The sequence below is a fragment of the Copidosoma floridanum genome, unplaced genomic scaffold, assembly GCF_036245765.1.
Source record: "Copidosoma floridanum isolate Cflo_tuat_1 unplaced genomic scaffold, Cflo_Japanese_pri ptg000006l, whole genome shotgun sequence".
Classification (NCBI taxonomy): Eukaryota; Metazoa; Arthropoda; class Insecta; order Hymenoptera; family Encyrtidae; genus Copidosoma; species Copidosoma floridanum.
Window position 1 is genome coordinate 9,403,475 of NW_028321883.1, and position 18,382 is coordinate 9,421,856.

Consider the following 18,382-nt stretch of genomic DNA (forward strand, 5'->3'; position numbering starts at 1 on the left):
ATTCGTAAAAAATTGCATAAAATTAAATTTTACAAAGGGAAAGAATCGGTTGCTAAATTCATAGAAAAATTTGAGAACTGGTCAGAAATTATGAGACTATAAGTACGTCTGGTCCCTTTTTTGAAGAAGAAAAGCGAGATGCCTTTTATACTGCCGTAATTGGAGCGGTACCTAGCGTGCAGGTGACAGACTTTACGCTTAAAATGCAAAGCAGAGATGGAAAGGGTATGACATATGAAAACCTCATGTCGTACATGTTAAAGGTCGAGTCAGAAGGCCTAGCAGAAGCCACTGGAGGTCGCCCCACGAGGGCAGCTTTGACTGCCTCTTGGCCCCAGGACCGTCTCCGTTGCTTCAACTGTGATGACTGGGACCACATGGCTGACAAGTGTCCGAAGGCAGGTACCGGACTCAAGAAGTGTTACACGTGTGGCACGTTCGTGTATGACATCCCAGCTCACAAGAGAAGCAGCCCAAGATGTGGTGAGCAAAATAAGTCCGATTCATGGGATTTTAAAAGGCAGGGCCGTAGAAGTCGAGGGAATCGAGGTGGCCGCGGCGGTGGCCGTGGCAGTGGCCGAGGCCGCTCCAATTCCCGAAACTTTGGGCAGAAAAGTGACTCTAGCAACGTCAGGGACGAAAAAGATCCCAAAAGGCAGAAAGTTTCTGACCAGGGCCGGGAGACGAAGGGAAAACGAGATGCTTTAGGGTCAAATAAAGGTGAGTCTCTGACGTTGATCGAGCCCCCCAATACTCTGTTTTCAAACTCTGCAGGTTGGGTAAATAATTCAGAATCGGATGGAAAAAATAAAATTAAATTTATCGCTGATTCGGGAGCTACTGATCATTTTGCGAAGTCAGAAAAATTATTTACAAATATTGACAGAAACAAAATTGGTAAAAAAATGTGCAAACTCAGACTCATCCGCAGACTTGAAAACGGAGGGAGTGGAAAATTTGCTGCTTAAAAATTGCAATAACGACGTTGAGTTGCAGGGAGTGGTGTGTGCTCGCGACTTGATCGGGAATTTATTGTCGCTTCGGAAATTTGCTGATATGGGCTTGTCAATCTATTTAGATGACAAGGAGATTAGTATTTTCGATCCTAATACTGAAAATGTCTGGATATCGGGAATATATGAAAAACCCTATTGGATGGTTGAATTTGTTAAGTCGGACAACAAAAGAATGAAAGTCTTGACGGCTGAGTCAAAAGCACACACTATTCCTGAAAATTCAACTGCAGATATAAAATCAAATAATAAGTCGGAAAATTCAGAGAGCTCGGTCGGTAAGTTAAATAATGACAGTTTTGAAGATGTATTTTTAATAAATGACAGAAAATTTCATGAAGTCGGAAAAGTCCTGACCGAAGAAATAAAAGACATTCAAAGTCCGTTTAGCGAAAATTATAAAAAATTCAAAGATAACAACGGGGCCATGCTGTGGCATGTCAGACTGGGCCATGCTTCGTTGGGGTATCTAAGGGAACTGCAGAAAAACTATCCGGAAGTAAAAAGTCTGAAAGAAGCCGTATTTGATGATGTGATTAAGACTTGTGATGTGTGTTTAAGAACAAAATCCCAAAAACTGCCTTTCCCTTCGGTACGCGAACGAGCATCCCAACCTCTACAAATAATTCATTCAGATACAATGGGAATTATTATTCTACCCTCTTACCCAAAAACATACAGATTTATTTCGGTATTTATTGATGATTATTCCAAATTTGCAATTGCTTACCCGATGAAAAACAAAAGTGATACGGGTGAATGTTTAGATAATTTTGTTAAAGGCTGTAGAAATCTTCTTGGGTTTGAAGCTAAAGTGTGTTATCTGAGGTCTGATCAGGGTACCGAGTACACGGGAGGCTCCGTGCGAAAAATATTAAATGACCTTGGAGCTGAACTCCAACTGAGTTGTCCGGATACCCCTGAACATAATGGCACGTCAGAAAGGCTGAACAAAACAATTCAAATGAAAGTCCGAGCTCTGATATGTGATTCGGGACTCCCGGAAAACATGTGGGACTTGGCACTAAACGCAGCTGTATTTGCGTACAATCGTACTCCACATCGCTCAAATAACATGGAAATCCCTTTAATGAAGCTGGCTCCGAATAAAAGGACAGACCTAAGTCAGATGAAAAGATTCGGCTGCATCGCGTATTTGAGAGTTCAGAGAAACACGGAAACTAAATTCCATGCAAAAGGAAAACGAGCAATTATGGTAGGATACACGCCGACAGGGTATCGTCTGCTTTGTCCGGACGAAGGAAAGTTTTATGAAAGTCGGGACGTCAGATTTAACGAGTGTTTTGTGTATGGAGACGTTTTTGGTAAAAATTCAATTAAAAACTAGGAAAATGTGACTGTAGATATTAAATTAGACGAGTGGTTTTTAAAATTCGAAAAGGAAAGAGAAGAGACAGTGTCATCGGAGGAAGCGCCCCCGGTGGTACAACGGAAAAGAGGAAGGCCGAAAAGGCTGATAGAAACAATGGAGGCCAACTTGGTCCAAGAAAGTCGTGTAAAGGACGTCAGCTTTGCGGGCTTAGCTCTCGGGGAAGAATTAACAAAAGACTCAATCTTTAAGAACGGTGATACTGAAACGTCAGGAAATAATGCCATTTATGCGGAAGATCTAGTTTACCACTCTTTGCTGGCAGAAATAAATAAAGATCCAGCTTCATATAAAGAAGCAATGAAAGCTGTGGATAAAGAAGGCTGGAATCAAGCCATCCAAGAAGAACTTGACTCAATGGCAAAGAATCAAGTCTGGAAGTTGGTAAACAGACCTGCAGGACTGGTAAATGGTAAACGTCCGAATATCATCGATTCTCGATGGGTTCTTAAGAAAAAGGTAGATGCTTAAGGATGTGAGAAACACAAAGCACGGCTGGTAATACGGGGTTTTAAAGATAAAAATGAGTATGATCTTACGGAGACTTACGCCCCGGTGTCAAGACTGACTTTAATAAGGACTGCTTTGGCTGTAATCAATAAATTAAATTTAGATACATGTCAGGTTGACGTTAAAACGGCATTTTTAAATGGTACTCTTGACGACGAGATATATATGGAGTTACCAGAAGGTTTGGTCTGTTCCGATCTGGAAAAACAAAGCAAGGTATGCAAGCTTCAGAGAGCCCTCTACGGCCTTAAAGTCAGTCCGAAAAAATGGCATGAAAGATTCTCTGAGGCAGCAACGAAAATAGGTCTGAGATCTCATATCTTGGAACCTTGCCTGTTTACTTGGCATGAGGCAGATAAAATCCTGATATTGGTTCTCTATGTTGATGACATGCTTATAGCAAGTAATGATTCTGGCAAATTGAAGTCTGTAAAGGAAAGACTGCAAAGTGAGTTTGAAATGACTGACCTAGGAGAAGTTAAATCGTTTTTAGGCATTGAAGTCAGAAGAGACAGAGAAAACCAAGTTCTAACTTTAACCCAGACCAATTACATAAATAAGATACTTAAAAAGTTTGGGTTTGATGATTCTAAGCCAGTGAAAACTTCTATGATCACAGGTCACGTGTTAAATCAACAAAGAAAACAAAGAGAGCAATCAGAAAGGCAGATTGACTTGAATGAGTCCAGATCGACTGAAAGCGTTCCCTACCGGGAGGCTGTTGGGAGCTTATTATATGCTGCCAATACTGTACGTCCGGATATAAGCTATGCAGTGAATGTGCTGAGTAGGCATCAAATAAGTCCGACTAACGAAGACTGGAATATGGTTAAAAGAGTGTTCCAGTATCTGGCAGGGACCAAATCTTATGGTCTAAGATATTGTGGAAGGCAGCAAGGGCTGGAAGCATTCTCCGATGCCAGTTTTGGTGACTGCAAAGGGTCTCTAACCACAAGCGGTTACGTAATTAAAATCTTTGGAGACTCAGTAGTGGCATGGAGAACTCACAAACAAACGTATGTGTCTTTGTCAACATGTCAGGCAGAGTATGTGTCACTGAGTGAAGCATGTAGAGAACTGATGGCAGTTGATAATTCGATTAAAATCATACTAAATAATACTTTGTGTCCGGCAGATCTATGGTGCGACAATAAGGCAGCTGAGCAAAATGGTAAAATTATAGGCAGTGGTAAATTAAGACATATGACAGAAATTCATGAGCATTATGTTAAAGAATGTGTAAATTATGGTAGAGTAAACGTCAGATGGCTGAATACTAAAGAACAGATGGCCGATATATTCACAAAACCTCTACCGATCGAGCTCCATGAAAAATTTGCTAGCAGAATCGCGAACAGCTTTTGCGACTCTGACTGGTAACTAATAAGTTGTCTCTGTTTCAGATAGGCGATAAAGGAGCCATGGACTACTTGGGTGCATTCCCAGAGCCGTGGAGCCGAGTCAAGAACACACATTTATTTATCTATTTATCCATTTTAAATTATAACTTTTGTCTAATATACTTAGCTATCTTAAGTCGGGAGGAAGTGTTGGCATGTACGACTTTTCAATAGGCTGTATATATAGTGTGTGAGACAGCGCCACAGGCAAGGTGATACTTGCGGGCCCTGTAGTTAGTACAGTGTAAGCCACCGTGCCTTCCACACCTCTCGTCGGTTCTAGCTTTATTGTCTTTGTCTGATAAGTCGGTTGTAAGTCTGTAAAGTCTGTAAATCGTATCTGTTGTGTTCTACGTTGGTCGGCAGTTTTATTAAATAAACTTTTTGTCTAACTTGTAATACTCGTTTTATTATTTCGCGCACTCCCTTTACTCACACCTCTTCATTAATGAAATAAAAACAAATAAAATCCGGATTAAATGCAACTGAATCAAACTGAATATTACGAACGTTAAATGATACACTGAATAAACCAAGAATAAAAATACAATACAAAGGTGTGAGCCAACGTGTGTGTATGTGTGTGTGTGTGTGTGTGTGAATGCAACTCAGAGCTGATCGTTGACGGCGCATCGCTAACCTGGTGGTCGGCGCCTGGTCGTTCGCGCTGATACGAGAGCGACGGTGTCGTGGGTGGCTGGGCCACTGATCGCGTGCGGCACGGATCACTTCGGTGTGTCCACGAGGACGCTGGTGCGTCGCGGTCGCGAACGCGTGAATATACCGCGGTGTATCGATCAGAAAGCGAGATTGAGAAAGAGCACACAAAAAAGCACGGCGTTAGTTAAATGTAATTTACGTGAGCAAAACACGAGGTCCCAGAAAAACTATAGGCACGAATTACTACTGTGAGTCCCAAGAGAGACGACGTAAGTATTTCAAGAGAGCCAGACGTAGAGTGACCTCATTAGTTAAAACAAAACGTTATTAGTTCTGATGCGTCGGCGCTGGTCAAGACTCTCCCCCCTCCCTCTCTCCACTCAGGCAGGGGGATGAGACATGAGACTCGATCCTGTCTCGACTAATTGGTGTGAAAACTGTCTCTTTCTCTTTCCCTCCTCTTTTCTTGCTGTACATGTACAAGTGCGGATGTGTGTGCACGATTGCACGGAAGCAAAGTCTTTATTTCTCGAATTATAGACCGACGCGGCTATTATAGATGTATATTCCATACCGAACCGACGGAACATTTTATTAGTTAATAAAGTGTCTAGTAAGTGCCTTGGTTTGTGTGGTGATTGCTGCTTTTGTTATTATTTTTAGCATTAAATTTTAAAGTGGTCAGTAGGCGTTCCGCGTTCCTGGATTAAATAACAGTGGGTTATTGTGTTTAATAGCTTGGGGTTTATATATTGATTGTGTTAGAAATTTTGTCGAGTTATGTGGGAATCTGGAGCACTGCTCTACCGTTGGCAACGTGCGAGAGAGACAGGTATACACGTTCGATGTTGTGTCTCTTTCTACTTGTTCTTCAGAGTTCAGCGCCGTACATGTACATAAGAACGAGCAGTCTATTTCTTATATGTCTATGAACGAGCATTTCTTGTATGTCTATAGCTATTAGGGCATCTGCACACAACTGCGATAAGAGTAAGAATTAAATAAATAACGGGAGCGAGAGCAAGAAAAAAGGAAATAACGGGAACAAGAGGAGCAGTCGGACTGGGTCCGTACCATTTAACTATCTTTCTATTCATCGGTTTATGTTATAACATAGGCCTGTGATTCCTGTGAAGCAAAAAAAAAGTTATATGGTACGGCCATCAAAAAAGTATAGTACATCACTACCTTATTGCGCTTATTGTTTCCGCTGTCACACATCTTTTTACTGTTGTTTCCTTATTCCTAGCTCTTATCGGATTTTTGTGAAATGGCCCTTACATGTGACTGAAAATAATCATAAAAGCTTCTTGTGGGTAACAATTGGAATTTCCCATTTTAACCATAGAAATACCTCTATGATTTTAACTTATGAATATTACATTGTATAGGTATCAAACATTTGAAATGGAAGGGGTAATATTTTGATTATTATATACTTAACATTTACATTGTTACGATGAGTTTGACGAAAATATAAGCAAATAACATTAATAGCTCACTTCATTGGAAAATTAAAATTGCTTTCTAATCTGTTGAATTGTAATCAATCAAACTCTTACTATTAAGTATTGTTAAGTATTACTTACACACACAAAGTGACTTGTTTTACACAAAAAGTACTTTAGAATTCTAAGGTCAAAGAACGATATTGGTTTGTAGATGTATTTATAGAAACAATTGCAGATTGAAGATTTCTTTAGCACAGCATAGCCAATAAAATTTGCTTAAAGTGGCTGACGACAATTTGAACAGTTTTCTATCTATCCTATACAAATTGATTGTGATTAAAAATAAATTTTAATTTCTTAGGAGTTGAAATCTAAAATTGATCAAGCTTGTCGTGCAGCAGAAGAATTCATCAAACTATATTATGAAAGTTTGGATAAACGGAGATATGTAAGTAGAAAACATTTGTTTATAAACATGACAAAATGTATTCGTTAATATTATGGAAGCTACAAACCTTCAACAACCCTTTCATGAAAGTAGACACACACATAGAACAAATATACATTTATTCATGCAGCTCTTAAAACCTCAGACAAGTCTACTGTTACAAATTGTCTTAAAGCATTCTACATCTATGACCCCCCTTTTTCTTTCTGTGTTATCGTGGTATAAGTACAGGCAAAGATCCGTATAAATTTTTTTTTCCGGGAAAACCAAACAATTAGGATCCAACACACAGCTGTTGAATTTAAGTGCCCCTTAGATGGTTGGTTCGTTACTCATTGCTTAATGTTATTTAGTCGCTGCTAAAAAAATGAAGTATTTTTCTAATTGCCAATAAATCAGTGAGCAGTAGGTGCTTGGGTACCCCAAGTATAAAGTCATACTACTTCTACGTAATTGTATGGCAGACATTATAGTTATGAATATAAATACACCTCCTTTGAAACCTTATTGTGTACAAAGGTAGGGCAATTGTCATTGAAGTGAGTATACCTTCGTTAATTGGATGTCGTTTCAATAAATACTTTAATATTTCATACATAAATGATTTCAAACAATCTCTTATGGCACAATAATATATAAACAGTATGTAAAGCTGGACAGTATACGACTATGCAGTTTCATCGAATCTTTCGATCATTTAAAAACGACTTCCTACCGCCTATACGCTAATTACATCTTTGACGTCACGCTCACATCTGTTACATACTTAACATCGTTTAAGGGTGAGTTTAGATGTAATCTGGCAGCCTGGAGATTGGCAGACTCGCTTTCATTGTAGCCAACTGTAGTGATGATTTGACCACACATAACCCCCTAAGTAGAAATGAATCTACAGTTTGGACAAAGAATATATTATACTCTTCTTGCACAGAAGGCCAGATCGGCCGTTTTCGCTGTTTTCTCTTAATATTTTAGTTATGCCCCTCATTAGGCCGGCGGCGTTAGTGTCAGGGGGCAACCGGGTAACTTATCCATAGATGCCGATAACTATTACCTTCCGAGCAGCACGGCAAAATGCCTGTTTATTGGTATCCTACATATTACTGATTTTTGATGCGAAACTACTGACAAACACGTCTCAACTACAATTAATTAAGAAAATATCGATAATGAAACTAAAAAAAAGTTTTACTTTAATTTTTCTCCACATGGATATCAAAAGCTTATGCAGGGGCACCTCAGCAAATTCCACTAAATCTACTAGTAGATCTGTATATTCGTTGGTTCAGAGGTAGAACTTTTGCTTTAAAACCCAAAATATTGGGTTCAATGCTCTTCGTCCAAATTTTTTTAATTTTTTTTATTTACTACTATAATTTGTAATGAAACCTAAAAAAATTTTCTGCTCTCCGTTAATGTCAATATAAGTTTAAAGGTAATACATCAGTACAACCGTTTAAAATATGAGACAAAACTGTTTAGTAAATTATTTTTCCCTCATATTGAGATTATTCGATGGAAACCAACGAGAAGGTGTCAGTTTCTTCCATCGGAATGGGATTGTTACGTACGATATGTAGTGTAATGGAAAGACAGTTGTATATTGATAACGTTTTAAATAAATCCCATACAAAATGCAACTAACTTAACTAATGAAAGCAAAATAACTCGTGTATTAAATAATTGAAAAACGATGGTTAAAGGTTACAAAATTCAACCAAAAGATTCGAGACACTATGTACACAGAAAAATACAAGAAAGCTTATGCATTCATAAAGAAATTGTAATTATAAGTAAGTTTAACGTAACAGAATTCATATAGTACGATCAAAGAAAGTTAAGCAACTCATGCATAATAAGTTTTTACATAAGTATACTAAATATACTTGAAAAGCTAGTCTGATAGAGGTCCGTATAACATCGAGTCGTATGATTAATGGATAACGCAATAAAATGGTAAATGAGGAAAAAATTTGTTCACCAATATTTTCAGCATACAAAAGATTTCTACGGTTGCAAATCTATATGGAGAATTCCAATTTAATTCTACATTTGAGCAAAGTAGAGTTATCAATATCAACTTTGTTATGAGCATTATTTTTCATAAAAATTGTATTCATTAAAAAATTATGAAAATACTCGAAAATTTTATTCAAGAACAACGATTTTATACATTGAATTTACAGGAATATTCTTCTATGAAATCATTTTTTGCGCGCTCATGTCTATATTTAGGAGTCTTAAATTTCGCAATGTACATTGACTTGAGTTAAAATGTGCCATAAACATTTTTCTTTTTTTTTCGGTAAAAAATAAATATAACATATTCAATACATGTATTAATTAGGAAATATTAGATACAAAAATGATTTAAGAAATTTTTGTACGCTTCATAAGAAAATACAGAAGTAAATTTAAAAAAACTAGAAGAAGTGCATTGAATCCAAGAACTTTGGATTTGAAAGCAAAAGTTCTACCTCTGAAGCAACAACTATACTTACAGATCTGCTAATAGATTTTGTGAAATTTGGTGAGTCGCCCCTGCATAAGCTTTTGATATGCATGTTGAGAAAAATTAATATAAAACTTTTTTGTATAGTTTCATTATCGATATTTTCTTAACTAATTGTAGTTTAAACGTATTATTCAGTAGATTCGCATCAAAACTCAGTAATATATAGGATACTAATAAACAGGCACTTTGCCGTGCTGCTCGGAAGGTAATAGTTATTGGCATCTATGGCAGTGTTGGCAAAGAGGATATTTGCATACCCCTACCGCTATCAGGGCAGAGCTACAGCAGGAGTGTGGGGAGAGACTTATTTTTCCTGTGAATAATAACGGAAGCGCCTATCCCCACACAATGTGGGCAATTACTCGTCACTTTGATTATTTATAATATATATAATAATAACACAAGCGCCTATCCCCACATAACCTGGGGCGCTTACTGGTCGCTTGGATTATTTATAATAAATAAAATAATAACACAAGCGCCTATCCTCACACAACCCGGGGCGCTTACTGGCTGCTTTAATTAATGATAAAATAAATATAATAACACAAGATAAAATCACCACAACATTCGATGTGTTTATGATTCGCTTTGATTATTTATAATAAATAAAATAACAACGCAAGCGCCTATCCCACATAACCTTAGGCGCTTACTGGTCGCTTTGATTATTTATAATAAGCAGCCAATAAATGCCCCGGGTTGTGTGAGGATAGGTGCTTGCGTTATTATTTTATTAACCATAAATAAATAAAGCGACCAGTAACCGCCCCGGGTTATGTGGGGATAGGCGCTTGTGTTATTATATTTGTTTTATCGATAGTTTAAGCAGCCAGAAAGTGCCCCAGGTTGTGTAAGGATAGGAACTTGTGTTACTATTTTGTTTATTATAAATAATCAAAGCGACCAGTAAGCGCCCCGGGTTAGGTGGGGATCATGTGGGGATAGGCGCTTACGTTAATATATTTGTTTCATTAATAAGTGTAGTGACCAGTAAGCGCCCCAAGTTATGTGGGGATAGGCGCTTGCGTTATCAGTTTATTTATCATACATAAATAATGTGACCAGTAAGTGCCCTGGGTTGTGTGGGGATAGGCACTTACGTTATTATTCACAGGAGACATAAGTCTTCCCCTACACTTCTGTTGTACCTCTGCTCTGATTGGCTTCGGAACTTTTCCAACGGAAAGTTTCGATTGCGGTTGTGGTATGCGAAGATCCTCTTTGCCAACACTGATCTATGGGTGAGTTATCCGGTTGTCCTCCAACACTACGCTGCCTGCCTTATAGGGGGTATAACTAAAATGTAAAGAGAAAATTCTGCGGACGCGAAAACGGCCGATCTGGCCTTCGATGCAAGAAGAGTATATTCTCTATTCTCTGGTGTGGATCGAGTCTGGATACATTCAATGGATCAATTCTCAATTAATTGTGTCCGCAGTTTTGGATCAATAATAGATCCAGGCAGCTGAAGTTATAGATAATTGATGAAAAATGGATCAAGCCTTGATCCAGATGCTGTATTACTCAGCGTGTTATTTATTGGGAAGAAAAGTATTGACACATATATTGTAGAAATTATGTCATGAAATAACTAATTAAAAATGATTCTAATTTGAAACCGTACGTGAAAGTAGAACTTATTAAACGAATTAATTTAAACAAACAAATATTAAATTATTTTACTCTTTACATATTTAAAAGTAAAAAGAACATCTGTAATCAAATAATACTAGCTTTCGTTTATCGACTTGTCAATGTTATTTTCAATAGCAATCCAATTTGTTATAGACAGAAAATCCTGGTTAAACAAATAGTTACTTTTGTACACTCCAAAACTTCAGTCATTAAATACGTACACCGATACGGCCAGCTCAGTTTTTGCTATTTTTACTCAACTTACCAGGTAACATAACCTCATTACTTTTATTGACAATCACAGGATTTTTATTGTTTAGACTTTCCGACGATACTTAACAAGAACAGTGTCAACTGCAGTGCGCTAACGGGGTGACATTTTCAATGGTTAATTTATAACTTAAGTCGTAGCTTTATACATTAATTGTGCATACAAGAATATATATTTAATTCGTAAAGCAGCTGGTACTATATGCTGTGTGTGTGCGTATCACGTAATCTCATTATCCAGTACTTTAGCTGAAATAAACCCATTATGGATCTAAAACTGCGAATACAATGGATCCAGGCTTGATCAATATAATGGATCAAGTCTGGATCTAATCATCTATTTCCCTTAACATCTTTTAACTCGGGCCCTCTCGGTCACGTGATCAAACCTGTCTCTCATTCTAGTGGGGGCTGTAATAGAAGAGAATCTGCAGACTGCCAGACTCCATCTTAACGTTCTCAATCCACCGTAACTGTACCTTTTTTCACACCTTTAAGGTGCAGTCCCATGACACGCACTAGAGCGTGCAGGACAGAGAGGCTATTCCATAGTAACGCGCAGTGCACCCGAAAGTGGCATCCAAAGGAGCGCGAAATTCAAATTGGCTATATAGAGCTAAACGCAACAACCCACATAACTCAACAGAATTCTTAACATAATAAATAAATAAACCCCAAGCTATTAAACCCAATAACCCAACGCTATTTACCCCAACAACGCAGAACGCCTACTGGCCACTTTAAAATTTAATGCTTTAAATAATAACAAAAGCGTTAATCACAACACAACCCGGGGCGCTTACTGGCCGCTTTGTTTATTAATTAAATGAATGAAATAACACAAGCTCCAATCACCATTTAATATAATAAATAAAATAACCCAAGTGCCAATCATCACACAACCCGGGGCGCTTACTGGTCACTTTGTTAATTAATATATTAAATAAAATATCCCAAGCACCAATCACCACACAACCCGGGGCGCTTACTGGCCGCTTTGTTTATTAATTAAATGAATAAAATAATACAAGCGCCAATCACCGTTTAACCCGGAACGCTTACTAGTCGCTTTGTTTATTAATTAAATAAATGAAATAAGACAAGCGCCAATCACCACACAACCCGGGGCACTTACTGGCCGCTTTGTTGATTAATATTACGAATTCAAAGTTAGTAAGCGCTCAGGGTTGTGCGGTGATTGGCGCTTGTGTCTTTGAACTTAAATATTATTTGCTGCACATGCATGTAAATACATAATAAAAAAGTTTTTTTACTTGAAGAGAAAGTTTATAAACAAGTCAAAAATATGATTATAAACATACCAAAAAATTTACTTCGTGTTTAACATTACATTATTTAAATTATAAATCGAATTCAAAGGGACCTAAAGATTTTTTTTTAACAAAAAATGTGATACTTTTCGAAAAAGTATTTAATAAATAAAATAACTATTGGGAAAAGAAGACGCTTGAATGAATGATGAAAGTAAAAAAAAAAAAAAAAATGCATTGATGAAGAATCGATGGCACATTGGCCAGATTCTATACGCGGGCAAAAGACGAAGCCCGCTCGACCAACGACGAGTATACCCCTCTAAGATATAAGATTATATTTGAGGTGTTAGAGCGAGGGGAGCTTGGGTTAAAGGTTAAGGTAGGGGGAGCTCTCCCTCCACTGCCAGCCTGGTCAGAGAGAGAGAGTAAAACCGTTGTGCGCATGCGCGAGAACTCTTGGTTGTTAGAAACACTGTTCAGTATATTGACCGGAGTGTCTACTTTACCACCTTCCTTATTTTGATGAATTATTTTTAATAACTTATTATCTAGCTGTTTAAACCCAAAATAATGCAAAGAGCCGTCATGTCAGGCTGGTACTTTGAAGAATCAAAAGAGCCCAAATTCAATGCAATCAATTGCGTATTGAGAGAGAAATGTTATATTTCATGATCATGAAAGAATGTTTCAATGTGCATAATCTGAAATGTAACTTTTTTCAAAAAGTAATGCATTGAATTATCTGAAATTTGAACCGGGCCTTAAAAATAAAAAAGTAAACGCGACTCTTCTCGTAGTTTTGCAATTATTGAGTCTTAAAAATTGATATTTATTGTAAACGGCATTACATAACCAACATGCTAAGTAAGTTCATAATTTGAACTGTATATTTTCCAAAACCATGAGAGGACCAGTGTTTGTCTTTCTATTTTAGAAGCCTAGTTCAAATTTCAAATAATTCAATGCATTACTTTTTGAAAAAAGTCACATTTCAGATTATGCACATCGTAACACTCTTTCATGATCATAAAATGTTACTTTTTTCTCTCAATACGCAACGGATTGCATTGAATTGGGGCTCTTTTGATTCCTCAAAGTATCAGCTTGATGCCTCTTCGTTATTTTGGGTTCAAACAGCTAGATAATTAGTTATTAACAATAATTCATCAAAATAGAGAAGTTGGTGCAGTAGAATTTCCGGATGATATACTGAATACTCTTAACGTACAGGGAAAAATTAGTATTGAATATGTTCACGAGAACGCGTTTTTAAAATGTAAACAAAGACCCTGAAGCTGCTGTTGCTGGTTGCGAGAGAGTACGGCCGAACTCAAACACATTCTTAAACGTCACATCCATGAACTAGCTTTTACACTTACATGTAAATTTACCAGCAAGTAAAATTTCGGCTATACTGGCTTTTCTCGCTCGCAGGCACGAGCAGTTAGGCTTTGTCTCTCGAGCAGATCAATCGCTCAGCAAAGCATAGTTGCGTCGTTAACGACCTTTTGCGACTTTTAACGTCGAACTTACCGAGTCTCGCTTAGCTCAAAGATTGTTCTGTTTTATTGTTTTTTTTCTTCTAATCTAATCTTGTTAATACTTTCAGTTGTTTCTTTATTCCGTTTTTCAAACAAGCAAGCAAGCACACATATTTTTGTTATATTATTAAGTTTATATTTATTGTTACCTGTTTGTTAATAAATCTGATTTTAAAAGTTAAACGAAACGAGTGCGTGATTTATTTATATTCTCGAGTTTCTTGCGAGATTTTGTCAAACCCTCGAAGAAACGCTTTTGACGCTGTAAAGGCAATACTTTGATCCGGCGGCATAAAAGTCGATATCGCGATACGCCGTTGGCTATTTAATTAAAAATTTATAGTTGGCATTGTCGCGAAAATAAACAGAATAGTATCAAATACAATAATTAAAATAAAGGCGTTTTGTTTTTCATGAAGTAATGTAGTCTTAGAAACATACAAAATTACGCTTAAAATATACACTGAAAAGTCTGTTCAAAGATTTCAATAAATTAATTTTTAAAGTTTTTTTCTAATCAGATGATTGTATACAATTATATTTATATATAAATCAGCGTATCTTAAGAATCTTAATTATCATATTATTTACCAATAAATTTTTTTACCCTATGCTCTCGTTTACGTTTAGCAGTAGTTAAACAACGCTCTTTCTGCACTCATTGGTAGAAAATCCAATATGGAAGGTCGCTGTTCCAAGCATAGATCACGCCAGGAGCCAAATCTTGCAATATGCGCAAAGAGAGAGATCGCTACCAGCGAGTCCCCCTGTGTTCTTGTCTAACAAGTGTATACATATAAAGAAGTTAAAACGCATGCGTTAATTAGACAAAGACACAGGGGGACTCGTGGGCAGCCTTCTTTCTCACTCCGCATATCGTTGCCACTTATAGGCTACCGTACCCCTTGCGTGCTTTATTCTCATATCTTTAGGGTTCTAAGCCTCCTAATTGGCTGATCGGTTCGGTGGCTGAAAAGCCCACCTTATGTATTTATTACACCATGAGCTTATGTGTTAAGTCTATCCCGCTGTGCGATCGGTCAGTCCGATTCTTCTAGAATGTATATCTGTATACATAGTGAATACATGTAAGGAATTTTACCGACCTATCGACTGACCGACTACAGAAAGAACGTACCTAATAGTTCTATGCAGCAGTAGGATCAACTCAACACATTAGCTTTCCGACAAGAAATGTCCGGTAGATGGCCATAGCTTAACACCAGGCCGTGGCCAGTACTGTAATGAGTGTACCGAAAGGGCATGGCCAGGCCCTGATGTTAGAATACCTATATAGTTATATAACCTTCGAGACGTGACACATACGTGCACATGCATATGTATGAACACACACACACGCTTTCATTAAAATCTACTGTTTGTTTATGCTTGTTCATTCATTTCTTCATCTATACATTAAATCAATTATGAGTGAGAAAGTTGAACGACTAAATAAAAAAATTCTGAGTGCGCAAATTTTGAGAAAAAAAATTTAAGTCCAATATAGTATGATTACTACGAATACGAGTGAAACAAATGAATAACGTTGGACTGATTTTTAAGCGGATTATGAACTGTTCAATAATCAATACAGTATTTCTGAGTTTGTAGCTAGTAATATCGATGTAAATATTAAAAAACGTAGGTTTGTGAAAATTCAATCATAATTGTCTTGTGTGTTCCTAAAAATTAAATATTGTATGTCACTAAAAAGTGTTTAATAAAGCAGCGATAATCCGTGTATAATATTTTTCCTAATCATTCGCTAAAATTATTTACTATTGTTTTCGATTTAAAAGCGTTGAATATACGTATACCGTATACTTACTATAACTATAACGCTTGCTGTAGTACTGTACAGTAGATATATGTTTTTACACATATATACATGTATCCTGGCCAGGCCCTGATTATAGCCTGGGCAGCGCTCGGAGACAGAATATTTTTTCCGAGGATTGGTTTAAGTTGGTAGCACCTTGCATCCAGCACTCTCGAAAGTAACTGCCAAACTTGCGGGAAATTCAAATTGGCTATATGAAGCAAAACGCAAAACCCCAGATAACTCGACAACATTTCATACACCATAACTTGATAAATTAATCCTAAGCTATTTAACCCAATAACCCAACGCGCCTAAAAGCAGTACCACAAGCTTTAATGATTAAAAAAATACAATAAACAATAACGCAAGCGCCAATCCCCACACAACCCGGGGCGCTTACTGGCCGCTTTGTTTATTAATTGAAAAAAATAAAATAACACAAGCACCAATCACCACACAACCCGAAGCGCTTACTGGTTGCTTTGTTAATTAAAATAATAAATAAAATAAAACAAGCGCCGAACCCCACACAACCCGAAGCGCTTACTGGTTGCTTTGTTAATTAAAATAATAAATAAAATAACACAAGCGCCGAACCCCACACAACCCGGGGCGCTTACTGGCCGCTTTGTTTTTTAATGTAATAAATAAAATAACACAAGCGCCAATCACTACACAACCCGGGGCACTAACTGGCTGCTTTGTTTATTAACTAAATAAATAAAATAACACAAGCACCGATCACCACAGAACCCGGGGCACTTACTGTCCGCTTTGTTCATTAATTAAAAAAAATAAAATAACACAAGCACCGATCATCACACAACCCGGAGCGCTTACTGGTTGCTTTGTTAATTAAAATAATAAATAATATAACACAAGCGCCAATCCCCACACAACCTGGGGCGCTTACTGGCCGCTTTGTTTATTAATTAAATAAATAAAATAACACAAGCACCGATACCACACAACCCGGGGCGCTTACTGGCCGCTTTGTTTTTTAATTGAATAAATAAAATAAGGAATAACATTCCGGAATGTTATTTTATTTTTTTTAATTAAAACACAATGCAACCGGTAAGCGCTCCGGGTTGTGTGGTGATCGGTGCTTGTGTTATTTTATTTTTTTTTAATTAATAATAAAAGCGGCCAGTAAGTGCCCTGGGTTGTGTGGTGACTGGCGCTTGTGTTATTTTATTGATTATTTTAATTAACAAAGCAACTTGTAAGCGCTCCGGGTTGTGTGGTGATCGGTGCTTGTGTTATTTTATTTTTTTTAATTAATAAACAAAGCGGCCAGTAAGCGCCCTGGGTTGTGTGGTGATTGGCGCTTGTGTTATTTTATTTATTATTTTAATTAACAAAGCAACTAGTAAGCGCTCCGGGTTGTGTGGTGATCGGTGCTTGTGTTATTTTATTTATTATTTTAATTAACAAAGCAACTAGTAAGCGCTTCGGGTTGTGTGGTGATCGGTGCTTGTGTTATTTTATTTTTTTTAATATATAAACAAAGCGGCCAGTAAGCGCCCCAGGTTGTGTGGGGATTGGCGCTTGTGTTATTTTATTTATTATTTTAATTAACAAAGCAACTAGTAAGCGCTTCGGGTTGTGTGGTGATCGGTGCTTGTGTTATTTTATTTTTTTTAATATATAAACAAAGCGGCCAGTAAGCGCCCCAGGTTGTGTGGGGATTGGCGCTTGTGTTATTTTATTTATTATTTTAATTAACAAAGCAACTAGTAAGCGCTTCGGGTTGTGTGGTGATCGGTGCTTGTGTTATTTTATTTTTTTTAATATATAAACAAAGCGGCCAGTAAGCGCCCCAGGTTGTGTGAGGATTGGCGCTTGCGTTATGGTTTATTGTATTTTATTAATTATTAAAGCTTGTGATACTGCTTTTAGGCGCGTTCGGTTATTGGGTTAAATAGCTTAGGAATAATTTATCAAGTTATGGTGTATGAAATGTTGTCGAGTTATCTGGGGTTTTGCGTCTTGCTCCATATAGCCAATTTGAATTTCCCGCAAGTTTGGCAGTCACTTTAGAAAGCGCTGGATGCAAGGTGCTACCAACTTAAACCTTGCATCCTCGAAAAAAATTTTCTGTTCCCGAGCGCTGACCCTGGGGTAACACTCCTTACTCAGAGTGATAAACTCTACACTGCATAAATTTTGCACACTGAAGAGACTGTCCAACCTCGTAATTCACTTTTAGATTTCCGAGCACTCTATTTTATATAGAGCTTACTTAAAAATTTAGTAACATAACCTTTTTTCTGTGTTAATTATTTTGAAGAAGGTGGGCAGAGATTGTCTGTAATGCAGTAACTTGAAAGTACTACCAGAGGAAAGTATATTTTGGCATTACACTCAAAAACATCAAAAATAAATACAAGCATATTGAGTGATGCTATTGTAGAATACGAATTTGAAGTGACTGGGCAGTATAGGTA

The 18,382-nt window shown here is 37.2% G+C and overlaps 1 protein-coding gene across 1 annotated transcript in view; it reads left to right on the plus strand.

Annotated features, from left to right (window-relative positions):
* The first annotated feature begins 6,301 nt into the window (after positions 1-6,301).
* The window catches only part of Nxt1 (NTF2-related export protein 1), a 74,500-nt gene continuing 62,419 nt past the window's right edge, over positions 6,302-18,382 (plus strand). Inside the window, exons 1-2 of the mRNA XM_014350915.3 lie at positions 6,302-6,389; positions 6,786-6,872. Coding sequence (XP_014206401.2) covers positions 6,345-6,389; positions 6,786-6,872 — 132 coding nt within the window. The 5' untranslated portion in view covers positions 6,302-6,344. The remainder of the gene's footprint in view (positions 6,390-6,785; positions 6,873-18,382) is intronic.